The sequence below is a fragment of the Canis aureus genome, chromosome 25 (genome assembly GCF_053574225.1).
Source record: "Canis aureus isolate CA01 chromosome 25, VMU_Caureus_v.1.0, whole genome shotgun sequence".
Taxonomy (NCBI): domain Eukaryota; kingdom Metazoa; phylum Chordata; class Mammalia; order Carnivora; family Canidae; genus Canis; species Canis aureus.
Window position 1 is genome coordinate 24,039,219 of NC_135635.1, and position 23,799 is coordinate 24,063,017.

The window sequence follows — 23,799 nt, forward strand, 5'->3', positions numbered from 1 at the left end:
TTTGGTACTTATGTTTCCAAAACTATATATATATAGTTATAGAATATATATATATTCTTATACTTACATACATATATATGTCTATTTATATAGAAATACAGATATGTGAACATATCTGTAGGTTGTAATGTGTATGCTGTGATACATTTATACTCTATATAGGATATATACTATATAATATATAATGTATGTGAAGGTATATGGACTATATTCTGCTTATAAACATTTTAAAAATGACCATCTCTTCTTTTCCCTACTTTTAGATCTCACTTATCTTGCATCATATTTTATAAAGCTAGGTTATCGCATTTTATTTGTATTCCCTATGATGAACATTTAATTTTGTCTACAATATTTACAGTCAAATAATTCTAAGGTAAACATTTTTGTGTACACATATTTGCCCCCAGTGAATTCTTCATGTAACAAGTTCTATTCCCAGTATATGGCATTTTACTTTCATTTATTTGTTCCTTTTTGGACATTTTTCACCTGTGAGATTGCCCCTAAATTCTATTGCTCTACTAGGTGGTTAATAGAAGGTCTAAAACTTTAAAAATTGACTGGTGTGAGTCAAGCTATAAATAAGCATCAATGAGACTTGTAATTCAAAATTATTAATTGTCCAAAATTAATAATTTTGTTAGAAAAAAAATAAACAAGATATCAAAAGACCTTGGTAGTCACAATCCCATTTCATATTGTTCTGTGCCCTTAGGCTAGTCATTGTCTTCTTTTTGCCTTAGCTTTTTAATCTTTAGGGTAGCTACAATAATGTCTGCCCTACTTACTTCATAAGGAGATTGTAACAACTAGATGGGAGAGTATATGCATTTCTCCAGACTTTAAATTATTATATAAGCATAACATCACTATTATTTATTAAATGTATAAGTCTATTTTGAAACCTTTAGGATGTGACATCATGAAAAGAATTTCAGGAGTTTATTCTAGGCCACTATTGGGTTTTCTTTTTTTTTTTTTTTAATTTTTATTTATTTATGATAGTCACAGAGAGAGAGAGAGAGAGAGGCAGAGGCATAGGCAGAAGGAGAAGCAGGCTCCATGCACCGGGAGCCCGACGTGGGATTCGATCCCGGCTCTCCAGGATTGCGCCCTGGGCCAAAGGCAGGCACTATACCGCTGCGCCACCCAGGGATCCCTGGGTTTTCATTATTTGTTTGCATAATTTGTTCTTTGTTGTTGTTGTTGTTTAAGGGGGAGGGGATATTCTGTAACATTTCTTAATTTTCAGAGGTCTAAAATGTATCATTCTAATAGAAAGCTCTAGAGCAGAAGTCATCCCAAATGTATAACTCATAGGCTTATTGTTTCAGAGTTTAGGAAACTTTCTGTTCTCAACCTGCAGATCACAGACTCTGGATACATTCCAGGAGGAAGGACATCTATCAAAAAGCCCTGATAAACAGAAAAGTGGAAAGGTGTCAAAAATGAAAAGCTTGCTAAACCTTATTATTAAAAGTGGAAAATAACAGAGATATAGCATTTGATTTGGTCTTAAGTGGCTTATACCATTGCCCCTCTTCCAAATCACTATTTCAAATGCCTGAAACATTCGGGGTGCTTTTCTCTGCCATTTTATCCTCATAAGATACAGAAGCAAAATGTAGACACAGTAGTCTAATGTAGGTTCGATTATAGAAGCTAGTTCTTAATTAATGATTCTCTTCAAGCAGCTTAAAATGAATTATCGTGCAATAGCTTAAATGATGCCTTCATAGCAATACTGGAATACAGGAGGCAAAGGAAATTTCTTTGATTCATTGTCACCTTTACAGGGATACTCAGATTTCTTAGATAATTAACCCAGAAATTTTCATTAGTGCTGGAATTCATATAATTTATGAGCCAAGAGGTAAGAAAGAATGCTCTGTCTTTTATAATCAGAAATGTCTTCCTATTTTGAGAGGTGTTTCTTAAAAAGTTTATAATCCCTAGCCAACTGGGTAACTATAAATTAGTCAGAATAAAGTTTCCATTTGCCATGCTCCATTTAAAAGATATAATTTATTTTTATTTTTTAAAGATTTTTTTTATTTATTAATGAGAGAGAGAGAGGCAGAGACACAGGCAGAGGAAGAAGCAGGCTCCAATGCAGGGAGCCCAACGTGGGACTCAATCCTGGGACTCTAGGATCAGGCTGAAGGTGGCAATAAACTGCTGAGCCATCCGGGCTGCCCTTTTTTTGTTTTTAAAAACCTTTTACTGAGGGGCACCTGGATGGCTCAGTGGTTGAGCATCTGCCTTTGGCTCAGGTTGTGATCATGGGGTCCTGGATCAAGACCCACATCAGAGTCCCCACAGGAAACCTGTTTTTCCCTTTGACAATTTCTCTGCCTCGCTCTGTGTGTCTCTCATGAATAAATAAAAAATTTTTTAAATATTTTACTGAAAACATTAGCCTATGACAAAGCAGTTAAGAACAATTACCTCGAAATATCTTCTTTTAAATAGATGTTTCATCAAACAAGAGATAATTATTAATTTTGCTTTCTCAAATAAAATTCATATGATATATTTATTACTTTATGAGACTTTACCACAAAATATTAGTATTTCTTATAAAAGTTTCAAATATTAAAGTTTTATTTTACTATTCTAGCAAATCAGTGAAGGTTTTACAGTTTTACAATTTTCTGCATTTAGAAACCCTCATATCTCAATGTGTGTATACCATATCAGTTGTTCTGAACTTCTTAACTTGGATTCCACAGGTGATTAAGTGGAATTGTTACAAATTTAACTTACCTGAAAGGTAGGGAGGAAGGAGGTATAGCTGAACTTATTACCATTAAAAAGCAAAGTTCAACTCACTTGGATTTCAGAAAGTGATTTCAACAATCATGATGATGGAAGATTTTTGTTTTTGTCATTTATTTATATATAACATCTTTCCTGGTAAACATCCTGGCCATGCTCAGGTGCTTTAATGGCATCATAACAATGGGTTCTTATTAGTGAACAGCAATTATTTTAAGATTTAAGGAATTAATATTACTTTAAATATTCAATGAGGTATGAATTGCTTTAAAATAAAAATTTACAAAAGACAGATTATGAAATATTATAAAAGAATTATTTGATAGGGGATCCATGGGTGGCTCAGCAGTTGAGCGGCTACCTTCAGCCCAGGGCATGATCCTGGAGTCCTGGGATTGAGTCCTACATTGGGTTCCCTGCATGGAGCCTGCTTCTCCCTCTGCCTGTGTCTCTGCCTTTCTCTCTCAGTGTCTCTCATGAATAAACAAAATCTTAAAAAAAAAGAATTATTTGATAAATCAAAATATTTTACAGGAGATTCTTTACTTCTTCTGGGTCGCTATTTCCTTATATCCTCAAACTCTAGGCTTCTCTTCCCCTCCATTTCCTATTCTACTTTTGTATCATTGGTAGATGATCTAACACAGCATTATTGTTTGAATTAAACCCTGGGCAAAAACTAATTTGTTCCTTATTTGTACAATTATTTGCTCACAATCTGTTTCTTCTACTAAACTGTAAGCTTTTGATAGGAGAAGAGTGGTCTCCTGTGTTTGAAATTTGTTAATTTCTTAATTAAATAAATTTTCTTCATTTATTCAGTCAATAAACATTTTAACAGCCTGTGCTATGTATTTAACAGTACTGTGCCTTTTGACAGTTCTTATGCTAAGAACTGGGGATTTAAAGATGAGTAAGACTTAATCCCTCCCTTTAGGATACTCATAGTGTAGTTGGGGAGCATGACAGATGTGATATGATAGACATATGCATACAGCTTTAAAAGAAATCAGAAGAAAGGGAGTGAATTCAAATTTAAGAGAAGTGGAAGGTTGTCAGGAAAGGCTTCTTCGAGTGGGGACCCCTACATCAAATTCCAAAGGATGAAGGGCAAGAAAGCAGTTAAGAATCAGGGTAGAAAAATACAGAAACAATATTCCAAACAGGAGAAAGTAGTCTGGATGAAGGCTGGAAAGCAAGAGATGGAATAGGGAGTACATGGACCTATAAATAATTCCTTGTTAACAGTAAGTTATAAGATATGACAAGTGAGTAGCATGAGGACATAAGAAGAGACAACCCGGGGACATAGTTATACACTGTATATGCTAGAGGAACTGAAAAACTATAAGAGGTTCCTCTCATTCTTACTTTTCAGCTCATCAATTTATTCACTCCCTGGATATTTATTATCTATTGTGCACCAGGCACCATAGCTCTTGTACTCCTCTCATCTTGTCTAGTCTTATTGTTTTACTGAAGGCCTAACCCAAGCCCAGCCATTCCTCTGATTCTTTCTTCAATTGTTTGAGTTCCAGTAAATTCTTCCTTTCTTTGGCAATTACTGTCTTTCTCATTCATTTAATTTTAATCCTATGGCTTTGTTTTTATTTCATTTTTGGTATCTGTGTGTCTTATTTTTGTAACTGTGCCATCAAGGCAAGGACTATACCTTTTATTTCTTTGTGTTCTCCACAAAGTATTTGATACATATTAGTTGAGTGAATGCTAAATTAATATATCTATTTCAAAATTGAAGTCTATGTTTGCATACTGTTCTAAAAATAGTCATGATGTTTTCTAAAGCAGTATTTTTTTTTCCCGGAGTACTAATGTCTATAACACTTACTAACCGTAAGGTTCTGGACATTAATGTCTGTGTGTGTGTGTCTGTGTGTGTCTGTGTGTGTGTAATGAGAATAATAATAAATCTGCCTTACTGAGTTGTGAAGATTAGAGATTTATATATACATGTAAATATGTTCACATATACGGATGTATATATGTATATTTATATATGTATACATGTATACATTTTAACAGAGTGCTAAAAGTCAACAAATGCTAGTTGCCCCTATTTCAAATCAGTGGAAGAATAATGAATTATTAAAAAATGATGGTAGGTTGGGACGCCATCATGGCTAGGTGGTTGAGCATCTGTCTTCGACTCAGGGCATAATCCTGGGATCCAGGATCGAGTCCCACATTGGGCTCCTCTCAGGGATCCTGCTTCTCCCTCTGCCTGTGTCTCTGCCTATCTCTCTCTCTGTGTCTCTCATGAATAAATAAATAAATCTTTTAAAAAAATGATGATGGGACAATTGAGTAATTATTTGAGTAAAAAGTTCATTTTTTTAAACCGTGGACTAAAATAAAAGCCCAAACTATAACTTTTTTTTTCCTCCTGGATCTCTTTTCTCCTACCAAATTAGCCATCATGTATGACTCCTAATCTATTCCCTCCTCTCCTTCCCGTATGATTAATTTAGGACTATCATTTCTCATTTGATTTGCTACAATGGTATTTAACAAGTCTGTTTGCCAGTCTGTCCCTCTTTCAATCGATTCTATCCTTTGCCACAAAACTGATCTACCTAAAACACAAATCAGACTATGTCACTTTCCTGCTCAAAACCTTTCAGTGACTTAACATTGCTTTCAAAAGTAAAACTCAAGACTCTGTAATATATGCGTTCTACCTACTTTTTTAGCTGCAGAGCTTACCCTTCCCTTCTTGCATCAGACACATGGAGAGTATTAAAACATTCCCGGAAGTAGGAGTCAGTGGTTATGGTTAGCACCAACTTCTCAATGGCAAGGACCTTCTTCCAAGCAGAAAGAACACACCAGTTCATCTTTTGGCCCATGAGATGAAAGAAAGCACCTTTCTCCAGAAGTTCTATCTATAGTCCTTTTTAACTTCATTTTTTCTTAGATTCCTACAGAGCTCCCTCCACCTGGAAGTTAGAACAGTAAGAGCAGGGTGTTTTTAAGTAATGATCTGAGGAGATGATTAATTAGAGCAAACTAGTACTAAATTGTGGATGCTTATTGTGGGACTCTTTAGCAAACGGACATGGACATGGACATGGAAGACATGGAAAGTAGGTGGTAAAATAGTCCTGGAAGGTAATATGGTAGTGAAACTAGCCATTTCTTTTAAAGGACATTGTAACAAATAACATTTTTTGACACTGTTTCCAAGTTTAGTTCTTCTTTTCTTGAGGTTTCCAGAATACCTTATACATTCTGGTTTGCTCATTGTATCATTGCTTTGGCTTATACGTTTATCCCTCTCACTTGATCAGGAATTTGTCCAGGGCTGCAATTGTATGTGTCTATGTGTATGCATTTTAATTTTTGTATTTCCCAGCACCTAGAGAAGACAATATGTATTTGTAAAGGTAGCAAAACCAAACCAAACAAGCAAACAAAAAACCACAGAAGGCTAATAGAGGAATGAGTCTTCTTATTTCAGTGAAGATAATGCCATAAAACTCTCCAGAACATTTATATTAGTTCAGTGGATGAAAGTGTATATGTCCTTGACCCTGGGTAAGAATATACTTGCTTTGACAATCTTCCTTAGCCTAAACAACCTTGTTGGGAAATACTGTTTTTTTTTTTTACTCTGTCATATATCATAGAAATAAATCCTTCTTAGTGTCAATGGAGATAATTATTATCTAAATATTCATTACTTTAACACTAATGCAATTAACATTCTCTCTGAGGGGTCATTGGGTTATTCTGTACTAGCTATATCATTTATATCAATAGACACTATAAGCTAGGTTATACTCTAAAAACAATTGACTAATATTCCTCAGTGTATTTTTCAACTTTTTGAAAAATTTGTTTTGAGCTAGAATTTTCCATACTTGGCTTTGAAATAAGAAGCAAATTAATTTTGGAAAGGCTTAGGGAAAAACTGTTCAAATGGTTAAAACCTAGGAAAGAGTAAAAGATATTACTTTTAACTAGTTGAAAGTCAATTTGAATAACTTACACAAATTGAACTTTAAAAGTCAGAATTTTCCATTATCTAATTTTTACTAAGTACTTGATGAGATATTTACAAAATAACTGTTGTAATATTTTTTTAGTACAGTTAAAAAAGAGATGATACAAATAGATGACAGTACTTACTTTAATAAAAGATCTTTTTTTTCCCCAACAGATCTGAATTTCTCTTTTGCCATTAAGAACTACCCTTGACCTTGTTTTTTAATGTCTTATAGATTCTGGGGCCTCCCTGAGGAGCCTTGCATGGGGCATCAGGCTCCCTGCTCAGTGGAGCCTGCTCTTCCCTCTCCCACTCCTCCTGCTTGTGTTCTCTTGCTCTCTCTCTCTGTAAAATAAATAAATGAAATCTTTAAAAAAATAAATAGATACATAAGGTCTTATAGGTTCTGTGTTCACTTCAGATACCAGCACATGCATGCAGTGTATTTTGAATTTAATTAAAAATTAAATTGCTGTATTGGCCATTTGCACAGTTATTCTATTTGTATTTACTTAGTAACTTGGGACAAATTTCAATCAGACTAGTCCTTAGTATTCTGAGCCTAAAAAATTGGTGATAACATAGATATGCTTCAAATTATGTATGTTCATATGTTGAACAGTGCTTTAGACATAAACCGTCGAAAATTAGTTGATATCCTGTTTATGATTATATAATTATATCTTGGAAGCCAAATATGACTAAAGGTATGTCATAGCTATTGCAGTTTCCTTATCCTGCTGCCAGTATTTTGTTTTCTCCAATTTACTTAAATATCAAATACACTGATACATGGCCATGTATGACAAACATATTAATTTACTAGGGCTGCTGTAACAAGATACCACAAACTGAGTGACTTAAACATCACAAATTCTAGAGGTTAGAAGTCCAAGATCAAGGTGTCAACAGGGTAGACACCTTGATTCTGATCAAGGTGATTGATTCTGATTCAACCTTTATTCTGAGGTTTCTTCCCTTCACTTGTAGAGGGCCATCTTTTCCTCCTTTTTCCTCACATGGTTGTCCTCTGTGTTGTCTGTGTTCTAATCTCTTCTTATAAGGAGAGTAGTCATATTGAATTAGGGGACACCCATATGACCTCACTTTGCCTTAATTACCTCTTAAAGGCTTATCTTCCAAAGCAGTAGCATTCTGAGATACTGGGGGTTAGGACTTCAACATATAAATTTGGAGAGAGGGAGCACAACTTAGTCCATAACACATACATAAAATTATTTAGCTTGTATAAATGTTTTATATATATACATGCATTTACACCCACACATACAATATGGAAAGTGTGTAACATAATATTCATTCATATGTATAAATGTTTTATATACATACATACATTTACAATATGGGATGTGTATAACGTAATAGTTATTCATTCATATGTATAAATGTTTTATATATATACATGCATTTATATTCACAGATATAATATGGGATATGTATAACATAATAGTTATTCATATGTATACGATTGACCCTTGAACAACACAAGACTTACACTTTTGGATTGATAGCAAACACCTGCATAGGTATCTTGGGTACTTTTGAATTAACTAGTATTTAATGGTTAAAAACAAATTGAGTATGATATGTTTAAAGTTCATTAGTTAAAATCTCAACCTAAGTAAGAGATCTAGGGTCACTATTAAACCCCCCTATGGGCAGCCCTGGTGGCGCAGCGGTTTAGTGCTGCCTGCAGCCCGGGTTGTGATCCTGGAGACCTGGGATTGAGTCCCACGTTGGGCTTCCTGCATGGAGCCTGCTTCTCTCTCTGTGTCTCTATCTCTGCCTCTCTCTCTCTCTCTCTCTGCATAAATAAATAAATAAATGAATGAATCTTCAAAAATAAATAAATAAAATAAACCCCCCTATTACCTAATTTCTTTAATGACACTTGCTAAAACTTCATTTTGTATCCATTTCTTGTTGTATCCAAATATCCTCCAATCTGGGGTATGAAAAATTTCCCAGCTCCTTGACTTCAGCCTCCTTTCCCTCACCTATCAGGTAAACTGTTTTCTCTCTATTCCCTCAGCATGTATACACATGTTTTGGTGCATTTCACCCTGCCTAAAACATGTATCCCCCTCCTATCTGCAAATCTTCAAGTCCAAGTTCATTCTCACTTTCCCCTTTATTCTCTAAAGATTGAAGCCTGGAATTAGTTCTCCATTAGATTCTATAGAACTCATGGATGGTCAGTACTCCTCAAATAAGCACTTAATTAGAAAAGACAGATGTGTAGTAGATAAAGATGACAGTTTGTTTTGGTTTGGTTCAGTTTGGTTTTGTCTCCCAAAGAACCCAGCAGAGTTCTGGTCACATGGTAGATGTGATAAGTGCTGATTAATTGATTAATTTACAACAGGGAAACTAAACTATATAAAATGAATTATCACTGTGAAGCACACCATAGCCTTTATACTTTTGCTATATTTAATTATAAGATTTTATTGATTAAATGAGCAATCTAAATAAATTGCCTAGTTTTAGCATTTAAGTTGCCTATTCTAATAGTCACACATTAATATTTGTTATTTTGGCTAGTTTGCATAATATATATTCAGCTTTTAAGCATCTAAACTTCCCTTTACTTCATACATTCAGTTAGTGTTTTCTAGATTAAATATTAAAAATAATAAATGATAAACCTTATCCATGTAACATCAGTCAGTTGTCCACTCTCTCTCCTATATCAGGTTTTTCTCTACTTACTAGATATTTCTTACTGGCATACAAGCATTCTATAATTTTTACAAGTATATACATTTTAAGTATGATTTTTCTTGATTGCACATCCTTCAATAACTACTGCAAAACACCTCAGTGGAATTGTCCGTTTCGGCACTTCTTAAATGAGTACAAATGATCTAGGACTCTTGTTAAAATTTAAATTCTAATTCAGAATGTATATACTTACTGCTTTAACAAATTCTCCCAAAATGTAGCTTAAAACAACCAACATTTATTTGAACACAATTGTGTTGGATACCTGTGGCTCAGGATCTTTCACATAGTTGTGATCAGAGTGTTGGTCTGGACTGTAGTCATCTCTAGGCTCAACTTGGAGAAGAATCTGCTTCTAAACTTTCTCCTTTGGTTATTGGCAGGCCTCACCTCTTTACTTGCTGTTGGCTGAAGACATCATTCCTTTGCTATATGAGCCTCTCCATAGGGCAACTCTTAATATAGCTGTTTGGTTCAAGACATGAGTGTAGGGATGAGGAGAAGATAAACAAGACAAGCCAGAGTCTTCATGTAACTAATCTCAAAAGTATTATCTCATCACTTTGGCTTCTATTCAAGGGTAGGGAATTATACAAGGTCATTAATACAAGTTGAGAAGTAGGAGTCATTGGGGGTTCCAGCTTAGAGACTTTCTGCCTAAGTAGCTTTGGGGTAGGGTCAAAAATCCTACATTTCTAAGGAACTCCAGGGTGATAGCAATGCTTTTCTCCAAGAACTTCACTTTGAAAAGCAAGGATCTACACTTTCTGCTTCCAATTTTACTTTTAATCATCCTCAGTTTTCTTTTTTTAAGATTTTATTTACTTACTTGAGAGGAGAGAGAGAGAGAGAGAGAGAGCACGAGCAATGGGGAGGAGCAGAGGGAGAAGCAGACTGCTCGCTGAGCAAGGAGCCTGATTGGGGCTCCATGAAGGGCTCAGTCCAAGGACTCTGGGATCACCACATGAGTCGAAGACAGATGCTTAACCAACTGAGCCATCCAGGTGCCCAATCATCCTCTGTTGATCACACACACTCCAATTAGGCTTTCTCATCCTCCTCCACTAAAATGTCCTTTGTTGAAGTCACCAATGACTTCCATATTACTAAACCCAGCATTTGAAAAAAAAAAAATCATTCTTTCTGAAAATTTTTCTTTACTTGGCTTCTATAACATGAAATTTATATTTCTCCCCATCTTTTCTGCTAGTTGCCTATCTCCCTGACTATAAATATTAGCATATTCAACAGTCCAACCTTTGGACCTATATTTTATCTATAGTTAACTCCTAAATGGTATCATGAGAGTTTATAGCTTTAAATTCCAGATATATGCTGACCACTCCAAAATTTGTGTCTCTGATGTAAATTTCTCCCCTAAAATCCTGACATGTTTACCAAGTGCCTCAATGAACATCTCTACTCAGATATTCAATAATAATTTCATATATATATATTTTAATTTTTATTTATTTATGATAGTCACACAGAGAGAGAGAGATGCAGAGACATAGGCAGAGGGAGAAGCAGGCTCCATGCACTGGGAGCCCGACGTGGGATTCGATCCTGGAGACAGGATCGCGCCCAGGGCCAAAGGCAGGCGCCAAACCACTGCACCACCCAGGGATCCCCAATAATAATTTCAAACTTAAAATGTCCAAAACAGATTTATTTACTTACCCCCCCCCCCGCCCCCGCTCTACCTCCCCCTTCCATACCAGGTCCAATCTGGTAATCCTACTTCTCATTTATATTTGCAAACCCAAAAAATAGTACCACTCCAATCAGCAGCTGTTCAGTAAAAAATGTGAGAGTGATCCTTGAGTCCTCTCTTACTCTCATATGTAAACAATCATTAAGTTTTGTCAGTTCTACTTCTTTTTAATCCCTTAACTTTCCCCATCATTCTCCATACCAACATCACCACCCTAGTGCAAGATCTTATTATGTGCTGTACAGAGTTGTGCATCTTGTTATTATTGATCACAGATTCCAACCTCTAGGCCAAATGATTTTACTCAACCCATCCTTTTTCCATGTTCATGGTTTCCTTTATCCTATAGAATAAATATTCTTTAATACTATTTATAAATCTGTACATAATCTGGCCCCTGATTCCCTCTCCAGTCCCATTTATCTCTGCTTCCTTACCTCTGCCCTGAACTTCAGCAACGTGGGAACTGGGCTATGATAGAACACTCTCTTTTGACATTTTCTTCATGAAAATTGTTTTCCTTCCTGGAAACCTCTTCCTTTTCCTCTTTCGTTGGCTACCTTTCACTTCATTCAGACTTCAGCTTAAAAATAACTTCTTGGAGGCTACCTTTGGCCTCTTATACTGGGTTTGGGGCACCCACCATGAGGTGCCTCATGCTATATACTTCCTTATCTTAACAGTCATTGTATTTTCTACTAATTGTTGAATTATTTTTTCTCCCATTAAGCTGTAAGTTCTGGTAAGGCCAGATCAGCAGAGGTAGATTCAGGTATTTTAAAGCCTGAAAAACATAATTTGGATGCCCTCCTTAAGAATATATGTAATTATCTATTTATAATTATTATTTTGATTACATATAAATCTTCAAAAACACACACTCAATTGAAAACTGGATTTTTCATTTATAAAAAGAAATCACGACAAAGTAAAAAAGCAACAAATATAAAACCATAAGATCCTTTGAACAGACTGCTAGGGGCCTTTCCCAGAACCCCAAAGCTTAAGCTTCATTAAATATCCAGTAAATACAACTGCATATTAGTCTTCTTTAAAACTCCATTTCTAGTGTTGAGAGGAATGTTTGATACATAGCAAATACTCAATATTTTTGAAGGAATGTATTAACTGATTATTTTCAGTTATATTTTCCATATGTTCAACACTGAAAAAGTTTTTTCACAAATTAGATTACTAAAACAATATGTTTTATATTTTAGAAAATTGTTCTTATAATTGTTATCTTTTATTTTTTACTATGGTCATATTTCAAATGCTAGTAATGTACCTATCAGTTAGCATATCACTGTGCTCTATACAAAAAATGTATGTACTGCTTTATAAGTGGAAAAAATTTCCATCAAAAGCATACCCTATAATCTTCTATATGTGTATATATGTGTATATATATTTGTGTGTATCTATATATCTTTATAGATCACATGTATTAAAACTTTAATTTGGTGCAGCCCAGGTGGCTCAGTGGTTTAGCGCTGCCTTCAGCCGAGGGTGTGATCTTGGAGACCTGGGATCGAGTCCCACGTCGGGCTCCCTGCATGGAGCCTGCTTCTCTCTCTGCCTGTGTCTCTGCCTCTTTCTCTCTCTGTGTCTCTCATGAATAAATAAATAAAATCTTAAAAAAAAACACAAAATTTTAATTTTGAATTACTAAGATTTTGTTTTTTCAGATACCACCACAAACAGAAACCCTTCAAAGAGAAACTATTGATTTTCTGTTTTCTTTATAATATGTTTTTATTATAAAGATTTATCTCTAGGATAACAAAGATTCCAGTATTTTGCATAACAAAAATGCATAAAATGTCTTCTTTGCTATGAATTTGTCCACAAAACATTATTTAAGAGGATATCTGAATTAAAACAATAACATTGCATTCAAAAGATAAGCTATTTCACTTAAATCTTTTGTTTGTTAAAACGGAATTAAGTTTAGTTAAGTTTCTTTTATAATAACATTTTAAATGTGCTGAGAGTTGGTGTGCTTGTATCAAGACTGTTAGGTGTGTGTGTGTGTGTGTGTGTGTGTGTGTGTGTTACAAAGTGCAGCCCTCTGATCAATGCACACTTTTTCCTCCCATTTTCCTAAATACATCATGAAAAAAGGATGAGGTTTCCGCCTTAATTGCTTGTGCCTTTTATTCACATTCCTCTCTCAGCCAGAATTGTGAAAAGAGTGTTAGTAAAAGGCTGCACAATAGAGCTTTTCATTAGGCCCCAGCAAGGCACACAAAAGAAGGCTTTTGGAAAGAGTGAATGCACAAGTTTAATTTGCAGGTGGAGAGTAGATAAAAGGTGCTGACACCTCTATTATTCTCTTACTTAGGTGACCCTTACCCTGTTCAGCTGATCCCAACTACCATGGCAGCTGCTGCCGCAGCAACACCAGGCTTAGGCCCGCTCCAACTGCAGGTAAGTCGGGAAACAATGCAGGAGAGACCAAGGTTAAGTAAATATCGAAAACAGCTATTAATGTGTTAAAGCAGAATAAAACTGACTAGTGATTTTTGTTTCACACTTTTTTTTTGTTTTTGAATTTACTTGCACTGATCCTCAACCAAAAGTTGAGATGTTGATTCTTTTAATTTGTAGCCCTGTTTTCTGTGCTAAAAGCAGCTAACTGTAATTTTTTATTCCCTAGTATGATTTAACAAAAATGGGTCTGGTTTTGCTTTGATTACTGTGTAACATAATTTCATCATAGGATGGTCTTCATGGAGATAAGAAGAACAAAAACTGTCAACGATATCCAAACAGATTGTTATGAATCAAGGCAACTTAACAAAAACTACATTTAAAAATATTCAGGATACCCAATATTATTGACTCTGTAGGTCTTTTTATTCTCCTGCTAATGCCAACTCCATTGAGCATCACAGATAAGTAAACCAAATAAGTAAACACCCAAATAAACAAGCAACTTTATCCAGACGTTTATCAATTATGAGACCTTTTTAGCCTTGAGGAGTACATATTCCCATATATCCAAGAATGTCAGTGATAACTTTACTATAACTTTACCAATGTCCAAGTGATTTTAGAAATTTTGTCTCTGGAGTTGGCAAGAACATCAAGAATATTATATTAAAGGTATCTTTCATTAACTATTGAAATCTCTGAATCAGCATCCTGTAAAATCTTCCCTAGTTTCTGTCGTTATAGACTTCATAGTTATGCAATTAACAGGAATAACAGATAATCTAATAATAGAATTAATCTCTTCTGTGAGTTTTATATTTTCCTTTGCCTGAAAGACACAGTATGCCTGTGAACCCAGATATAAAGCAGTTGTGCTTAATAAACTTAAATTGTATTCATGAAAGTGCGTTGTCATGATAGATGATCTTAGTCTTTTTTTTTTTTAATTTTTATTTATTTATGATAGTCACACACAGAGAGAGAGAGAGAGGCAGAGACATAGGCAGAGGGAGAAACAGGCTCCATGCACCGGGAGCCCGACATGGGATTCGATCCTGGGTCTCCAGGATCACGCCCCGGGCCAAAGGCAGGCACTAAACCACTGCGCCACCCAGGGATCCCATGATCTTAGTCTATAAGGAAAAATAGAGTTTTATATTGTAGCATCAAGAGACAGGTACATCTGGACGGCAGGGAGGATTGTCAGAAGACCCGATGGGTTTCCGAAAACCCAGGAGGGAGGACATGCAAAGAGCTGAGATGTACTGGGTTTTACAGAGGTTAATAACAATCATTCCTAGTCTACCTTTTCTGCAAGAAGCTACTTAGAGCTGGAAATACATTGGGAAGTGTGTTTCCAATAGGTAAAACTAAAAAGAGTCGTGAAATTAAGGGAAAGGGGTAGAATATACAGCAATATATTTGAATGTGGAAATAGGAGATTTAGAGATTTCAGATGTCCATTTTCAAAGCAAGTTAGACATTCTTGTCTCCTTTCACTCTTGGATTAATGGTGAGAGGAAGCACGGGCAAGTTGGAAGCATCTCCTATGTTTCATTTTAAGATTCTAGTAGAAAGTAGCTTCATTAGACAACAATCCAAACTTATTTTCCTATAGAGATAGTATTAAAATATTTGGAAATCTTTTGTTTCCATCCTCATAATATGTCAGGTTCCCTTAAAATATCAAGATATAAATTTTTTTTTTCAGGGGCACCTGAATGACTCAATGGTTGAGCATCTGCCTTTGGCTCAGGTCATGATCCCGGGGTCCTGGGATCAAGTCCCGCATTGGGCTCCCTACAGGGAGTCTGCTTCTCCCTCTGCCTGTGTCTCTGCCTCTGTGTCTCTCATGAATAAATAAATAAAATCTTAATTTTTTTTCATTTTCAGAAAACAACAAAAAGACCACCAAACGTATTTGCCCTAGCTTTCACTACAATTTGATCTATAAATAGAATGAAGCTCTTTTTTATGTAAGTGGCATTTTACCCATTAAAATATATGAGTTTTAGTTAGGATCTCAGTAAACCAACACTGTGGTATAACAGGAAAATTAATAATCCCAAACTCTTTTGTGGTAAGCCATTAGCTACTATTAAAACATATACACATAAACACACACACACATATTTTTTTGCTTCTGATTTAAAAATGGTACTCAAATGCAAACACATTTCAAAAGCATGTCATGGCAGCTATCTGGCTTTTCTCTGAAGTGGACTGACTCTAACATTTGCTAAGACTTCTACACCAACTTACTTTTCCACTCATATTCCTGACACTATATTCACAGATCCTGAACCTTGACACCAGTTTTCCCCAGAGCTACAAAGGAAACCTATTCTACTCTCCTTCCTTTTGCTTGAAGATAACAATCAAATTCTATTCTTCCCCCACACACCTGCCCAGATGCATCAGAGACAAGCTAACTACAATACCGACTCAGCAGTCTTACCTTAATCCTATTGAATATTCACCCCAATCTTGTGTACCTATTTCTAAGAAGTTTCATTTCAGTGTAGGGTATAATGTTTGAGCCTGTTTTAATTTTCTTCAAACTCTGCTTTTAATCATATTCCATCAGATCCCCATTTGCTACCCCTTACTAATACCATGAGTAGACTCCATCACTTCCAGGTCTGAAAGTCACTAAGATTCTCTTCCAGGTATTAAGATTTAGTCCTAGATTCTTATACTAGGTTCTTGGGCAAGGCTTTCACAAGGCTTTGGCGAGGCTTTCATTTTATTCTTATTACAACACCTTAATTTTATGTAGTAATATCTCCATTTGACAAATAAGAAAACTGGGTCACAGAGTCCCAAATCCATGACTTTTAAACAATTATATTTGCTTCTCCAAATACAGGAGATTTTAAACTTTGGAGACATTACGCCTCTTAGGACTTTTGCTAACTCAGTAATGAACTAATCAAATTATAACAATAATGCTGATTAATTGGCACTCATACAAATATGCTATATCCATCACAGTGCTGAAAGAAGTAGCCAGATTTATAAGGACAGCTATCTACTTCAGACTGCATTTCCATTTCTTCCCACTTTACACAGATACATGTTAACTCAAGCCTCTCTTTTGGAACATCTAGATCTAAGGAATTACACTATAAATATATTCCTACTCATGATTGACTTTGTTTGCCTACCATTTGTGTTTCTTTTGAAACAGTCTTTTGCATGTAATTGTTCATACCTGGATCATATAATGTTAAATAAAACCAAAAAATCAGAAGCTTCCTTAAAGAAAGAATGAAGTTGAGTACAGTTATTTTAAAAGACAACCAAAATGACGTTTTAAATTAAGCAACTATTAATTATTTAAATATTATTTCATGTTCCTGGATAAAAATAATGAAATCCTTGCCATGTAATAAAATATACCTTACACTTTAAAATCACCTTACTTATGTATATAGGAGCAGTTAAAGTAGTCTAAGCATTGTGATATATTTAGTTTTATCTTTTATAGGAAAAAAATAGCTTAATCTGGATTATATATAGAGAGCATACAAATGAACATGTGCCAAGGCACCATTTTATTTATTTCTTATTGAGGTGCCTGAATGGCTCAGTCAGTAAGCAGGCAACTATTGATCTCACAGGTGTGAGTTCAAGCCCATGTTAGGCATAGAGCTTATTTAAAAATTTATGTAATATAAAAATTGACTTTTACAATGGAATATCTATCTGTTTCTTCCACCATTCAGTCTTTCCTGAGCCTCAAATCCATATAGACAAGTATTTGTTGGCTATCAAGAGTAAATATATAGGTGTTTACAGACAGTATGGACTGAGTACAAAATATAATTTATCAGTTCTTTTACTTGCCCCTCGACCTGCTCATTCTCTGGTCCTAGCAAATGTCTCTATTCCGTCTTTTGCTCAGCCTGGAAACATGAGAGCTAGCTATCCTTATCTCATCTTCCTCTACACCTGTTCATTCACTGTCTATTCATTCCACCTAACAAATACATTAAGGATCCATCCATTTCTTTCCATCATAACTAGTACCTTTCTGGTTAGACTACCCTCGTTGCTTGCCTAACTTACCATATTGGCCCCTGAACTGGTCTTCTGCTTTCATCTTGCCCTCTCTGATGCTCTCTCTACTCTACATTAGTCAGAATGATCTTTCGGATTTTAGAAAATCTGATCATGTCCTTCTCCTATTTGAAGATCTTAAATGGCTCCCTATTTTTTTCAAGTTCTCTGGATCTTTCTTTGTGATATTTCCTCTTCTTGGAACCCCATAACCCATCACCTTTGCCAAGTCAACTGTTATTTCCCTGAGGTTGCAGCTTAAAACCTCACTTTTTAAAGGAATACTTCATTGTCCCCTCGTCTAGGTCAATGTAATTCTTACAAGAGCACATTATATTTCCCCTCTCACAGCACTTGTAGAAAATGTTTTAAATTCTACTTTCTGGCTTCTACCAGATGGCAAAATCTATGAAGACGATGACTCACCATCATTTGCACTTAACCAAATGCTTGTAGTATTTTATGAACTCAATAAATATCTATTAAATGAAAGAGTGAAGAATGAATCAACATTACATTTATAATTTAGGTATCTATTTTGCTCAAATAGCTATTCTGCTCTATAATATTGGAATTAAGCTGAATAGTAATGATTAGTTTTCTACATAAATTAATTTCCATCCCTTAAAAAAGACAATAGCAAAATTACAAACACCAAAGGCATCATTGACTCGTGGAAGAAAAAAAATTATATACATTGAAATTTTATAATAAAAAACCTATTCTAGTTTAATGAAATAAACTTAGGAAAACACTATATGCCTAGTAACATGTTTAGCACTACTGTACTTACTTTACCTGTATTTAAAAAATATATATATTTTTTAAAGATTTTATTTATTTATTCATGAGAAACAGAAAGAGAGAGAGAGGCAGAGACATGGGCAGAGGGAGAAGCAGGCTCCATGTGGGACTCGATCCCAGGACTCCAGGACCACGCCCTAGGCCGAAGACAGGCAATAAATTGCTGAGCCATCCAGGGATCCCCAAAATATATTTTTATAATAGTTTTGTTCTATACTACCTTACTCAGTCTGTTCCAGCTACACTAGCCCTTTGCTGTCCCTTCACCTACCAAGGTGTGCTCCCACATGAGAGTTTCATATCAGCTGTCTCTCTACCTGAAACACCCTTCTCCCTGCCTGGAGGCCTCTTTCTCTCATCTCATTCAAGAATTTGCTTTGATGTCATTTCTCAGCCTACCCTAACTAACCTGTTTAAATCACAAAATAACCCTCCCAGAGATACCACATTTTCCATTTCCCTTATTCATTTTTTTTTCTATAGCACTTGTCATCTTCAAACATAGTATCTAAACTTACTTATTATTTTCCTTATTTATTGTCTGTCTGTTCCAAATATCCTCTAAGCTTCACCAGAGCAGGAACTGTCATTTTTTTTATTGTTGTTCAATAATGTATCTCAAGTGCCCAGATTAATATCTAGCAGATAGCTGGTGCTCAATACATATGTACACCATGAAAGAAACTATCATGAGCTAACAGTCATAATCATTTTTAATAATATAACATAGCAGTGTATGACTAATTTCTGGAACAAATAATGTTAGTTTAAAGACCTAGGAACTTTATATTTTCAGCCCTTCCTAGAAGATCCTTAGTATATGAGAAATCCCTAACTATCTCTCCTGTGCTTTCTTCCATTTATCTCATTTTAACCATGGGCTTCTGCATAAAGAATGTGTTTTAGCATGTATTGTGGTTTATGTAATTCCTTTAAAGTAATTAGAATTTGCACACACACAAAAGACCAAACGTCATAATATTAGATTATTCTTGTATTGTTTGTTTTTTTTTCTTGTATTGTTTGTTAATGTATGTACAGACATACATAAAAATATGAGCTGCTGTAGATACTTTGACTCCATATAGCTCACCTTACCAACATAACACTGAGGTAAGTGATTCCTAAATAATAGACTGGTGCATTATCAAAATAGTAACTATCCTATCAGCAATATCATGTACTGGGTTTATTACCCTTTTATGTTTTTTCCTCCTTTTCCTTCTCTTTTTATTTTCTTTCCTCTTCTTCAAGCTACATTTTTTTTTCTTTCAAGAGCCAATGATACTCTTGACATTTGTTCTCCTGATATTGCCTCTTTTTAGAGGAGGGGATTGATTTATATAGGAAACTAACACAGCTTCATTTCAATATCAAAAAGTGAGTATAATTATTTAAGCCAAATGAAGTTACACTTAGAATCTTTTGGACATTTGTGACTGGATAAAATCAGCTAAGTGAATCATCTATTTCTAATTAATAAAACCAAATGATGGCAACAGTCCATCTAACATTCTTTTCTCATGTTCATTGTCGTTAATTTGCATTTTATTTAATGGGCATCATGAAGTTTTTAATAGCAATAGTTATAATGCAGTATATATACTATTTCTATATTTAAGCAAGGCTTCTAAGATTTGAAATTAGAAGGAAATATTTATCCATTTATTTCTCACTTTATAAATACTGTATTTGTGTTGGCCAAAAGATGGTTGCCACCTGTTCTACCTATAGGAAGCCAAAAATGTCTACTCCAGCCAATGATTAATAGTGATAAGCAAAGAAAAAAACATTGAAATTATCCTTGGATGGTCATATTTTACTCAAAATAAGCAAGTAGCATTCATTCAAGAATTTCTACTGAATTAGTGAAACTTTTGAATAAATTCAGGAGGATGACTTTTTAATCCATAATAATATTTTTTTGGAATAAAGACTCAGAATTACAAGTTGCCATAATTGAAATCACATGGGACTGTTGTTCCAGTAACCAGTTTCATCAGTGACATGCACTCTCTGAGATTGAGGAAATGAGAGATGACACGTGATCAAGTTAGAGAATGAATCATACAAAATATCAACAGAAATCAATCTTTTCTCATAGCTGTCAAAGGTACATGGGTGTCCTAGTGGAAATGGCTTAAGCTTCTATCTGATAGAGAGTAACATCAAGGCAGACATGGATGAAAAACTGAAGTTCATCTTTTTATCAACCTCCTGCCAGTCTCCCAAGGAGGTCAATAATTATGACAGGACACAGATAAATGTTTCATATTTCCCAGACCACTGTAAGTGACTGAGCATGGCTTTATGTGTCTAACCACAAGAAACGCCCAGAAAATCAATAAGGGAAAAATAATCATATGGAGAGGTCTGGATGTGAGGATTTTTACCTCCTTATTGAAAGAATTACTTGCAAGGTTGGTCTTCATCTCTACCTACCTACATACTGTATGGTTCTGTGTAACTTTTAGGTCATCACCGTATTCATACATGGTGAAAAATGCTCAACTGCTCCTCATTTCAGTCGCAACCCTGGTGTGCTGTTTGCTGTCGGACTTCTGTCTGCATGAGTGAGTTTTCTTGCAGGTTAAAAGAGTGAATTCCCTCTTTTCCTCTCCTTTCGACCCTGAGCCTGCAGGGCAGACAGACAGAAGCACACATATGATTAATACAGCACAGCTGCAAGTGTGAGTCATTTGCATATGTATTAATAGAGGCAAAAAACCCAACAATTAAATTATATACAGAGACATTCTGCATACTAAAGAACATATGCAAATAGGCCTGAAAAAGTGCAGCCAACATTTTCTCTGACTTTTCCAAGCCCATATGGGCTAGAGTCAGAACCCAGCAGTGTTCAAGAATCTCCTTTAAGAAAGAACTGGTAGGAACTACTTCCATAGTTATTACCACCCCTAGGGTTCCCGGGAGCTGTTTTGACATTTGGACAATGGAGACAGTACAAGCAGTGTCTTTTTCGTGCTATTTCTGTATTTCCTTGTTTCCAGCAGCTTCATGGTATCTCATTACATGCTAACAGAAACATTAGTACATGTAGGCTTTTCCACAGAACCCATTTTTATTGTAATGGCCAATCAAATAAATGCTAAACTTTAAATTGTATTTGAAGTAATGTAACTATTTGCCAATGCCAGATTTTCTGTGCCAAATCAGTCCATGCATATTCCTTGATAGCATTCTGTGTTCTCTTTATCAAAACATATTTAAGTCACTGTAAAATGTTTCATGGCATAAAAGGATAGCAAGTCTTGAAGCCAACAGTAGATTCTAAGAACAATACCAATTTGTTGAAATTGTAAAGGTGTAAAGTTTTTTCATTTTACCAAGAAAAACAGAAACTACTCAATTTTCTAGTCTTGGCTATATATAAGAGAGAGCAACTAACATTTTTCAGATTCACAGATTGTATTTATATTAGAAATTTATTCTTCAACCTAATTGTCAATTTAGTTTATATTACTAGTATCCATTCATTTATTCAAGGAACCATTTATGGAGACAAATTCAACTTTAGGAGTTTGATAAGTAAAAGTTATTACTTTAATAGGATCAATAAGAATCTTGAACCCAGTGGCACCTGGGAGGCTCAGTCAGTTAAGCATCTGCCTACAGCTCAGGTCATGATCCTAGCATCCTGGGATCGAGCCCCATATTGGGCTCCTTGCTCAGTGGAGAGTCTGCTTCTCCCTTTCCCTCTTCCCCTCACCCCCATGCACTCTCTCTCTCTTTCTCTTTCTCAAAGAAATAAATCAAATCTTTAAAAAAAAAAAGAATCTTGAATCTAAAGAACTCAAATGAAGACAGATGCCTTTCAAGAGGAACAAATGCTGGTGTTTGTTGGTATCAGAAAACTGTTGAATATTATCCTTGAATATTTTCCATTTAATTGCATGGCTAAGTCTCAAAGCATGCAACTGGAACATGTAAATTGCATTATATAAAACTGGTAAACATAGGGCAGAAGTCTTTGTAGTTAATTATATACAGAAAAATCTAGTTTCTCAGCAGGGGATAACTAGAAAACATAAAGAGTAAATCAAAAATTTTTGTTATATTAATGCATTATCTTTAAATTAATATTTTAAGAGGCACTATTGCTTAGTGAGAGGCATTATAAGGTAATGGTTAAAAGTGGCACCTTCAGCCATCTGTGCCTTCAAGAACCATGGTTCTGCTATTCACTAGCTCTGTGACTTTGGGCAAGTTACCTAACTTCTCCATCCCTTAATTTTTATCCATGTAATATGGGCATAAATGATATCTTATTGTGAGGATTAAATGAGATAGCATACATAAAGTGCTTAGAACAATAAAAATATTTATTACCAACTATCAAACACTATGTGCTAAGTAATAATAAATGTGTGGTATTGTTAGTTATTTAATAGGTATTATTAACTGAAATTACAACTACTTCTAAAAGGCAGTCTCACAAATTAAGACTTGGCAGACTTTTCTTACATGGATTTACTTTGCAGGGCAGCAGGTAAAGCAAACAGTAAAATTGAAGCATATCATCTTGTTTATGAGGAAATAATTGTATTCCCCTGTGTGGTCTAATTTTAAGATCCATCATCACAAGAATCTGTGGAAAGCAATGATTTTACTTATCCTCCCAAATATGAGAAGTTACTTGGAGTATAATGTTCTGTATTTTGCTGTTGCTCACTCTTTATCTCAATATTTATGTCTATAAAATAAAAATAATGCCTCCTGTTGAGTCCTGTTTTTCCATGGGTATAATGCAAATAAACAGTCTCTGTGAGCCACCCAGAACTATTCTAAATAAATACCGTATAAAATTTAAAATAAGTTATTTACATAGATACCTTTAATGTAATATGCATTTTAAATAAATAATATAAAAAAGATTTTCTGGTATCCCCCTTCAAAGCCTACTCTTTTCCTAGATATATTAGCAGAATATATACTCTTGTCTTACTCCTCTGTTGTCAATAGATATTAAACTATTTCTCATATAAATCTGAGAAAGTAAAAAAAATAAAATAAAATAAAATAAATCTGAGAAAGTTTATAAACTTTTCATAACTTCCTTTAAGGAAATAATCCCTATGGTTTCAAACTTGAATGTGGAAGCAAATTATTTTTATAAACCCCAGAGTATCCTGGAAATTTTATTTACTCAGCAAATATTTATTCTTTGTAAGCTTTTAAGCTAAGCATAAGGAATGCAAAGATGAGTCAGTTAGGAATCCTTAATGGATTA

The 23,799-nt window shown here is 34.8% G+C and overlaps 1 protein-coding gene across 24 annotated transcripts in view; it reads left to right on the plus strand.

Annotated features, from left to right (window-relative positions):
* SOX5 (SRY-box transcription factor 5) overlaps positions 1-23,799 on the plus strand; it is a 994,522-nt gene that overhangs the window by 876,878 nt on the left and 93,845 nt on the right. For all 24 annotated transcript variants that reach the window (XM_077870731.1, XM_077870732.1, XM_077870738.1 and 21 more), the window contains one exon: positions 13,591-13,676. In XM_077870731.1, the coding sequence (XP_077726857.1) occupies positions 13,591-13,676 (86 nt within the window). The remainder of the gene's footprint in view (positions 1-13,590; positions 13,677-23,799) is intronic.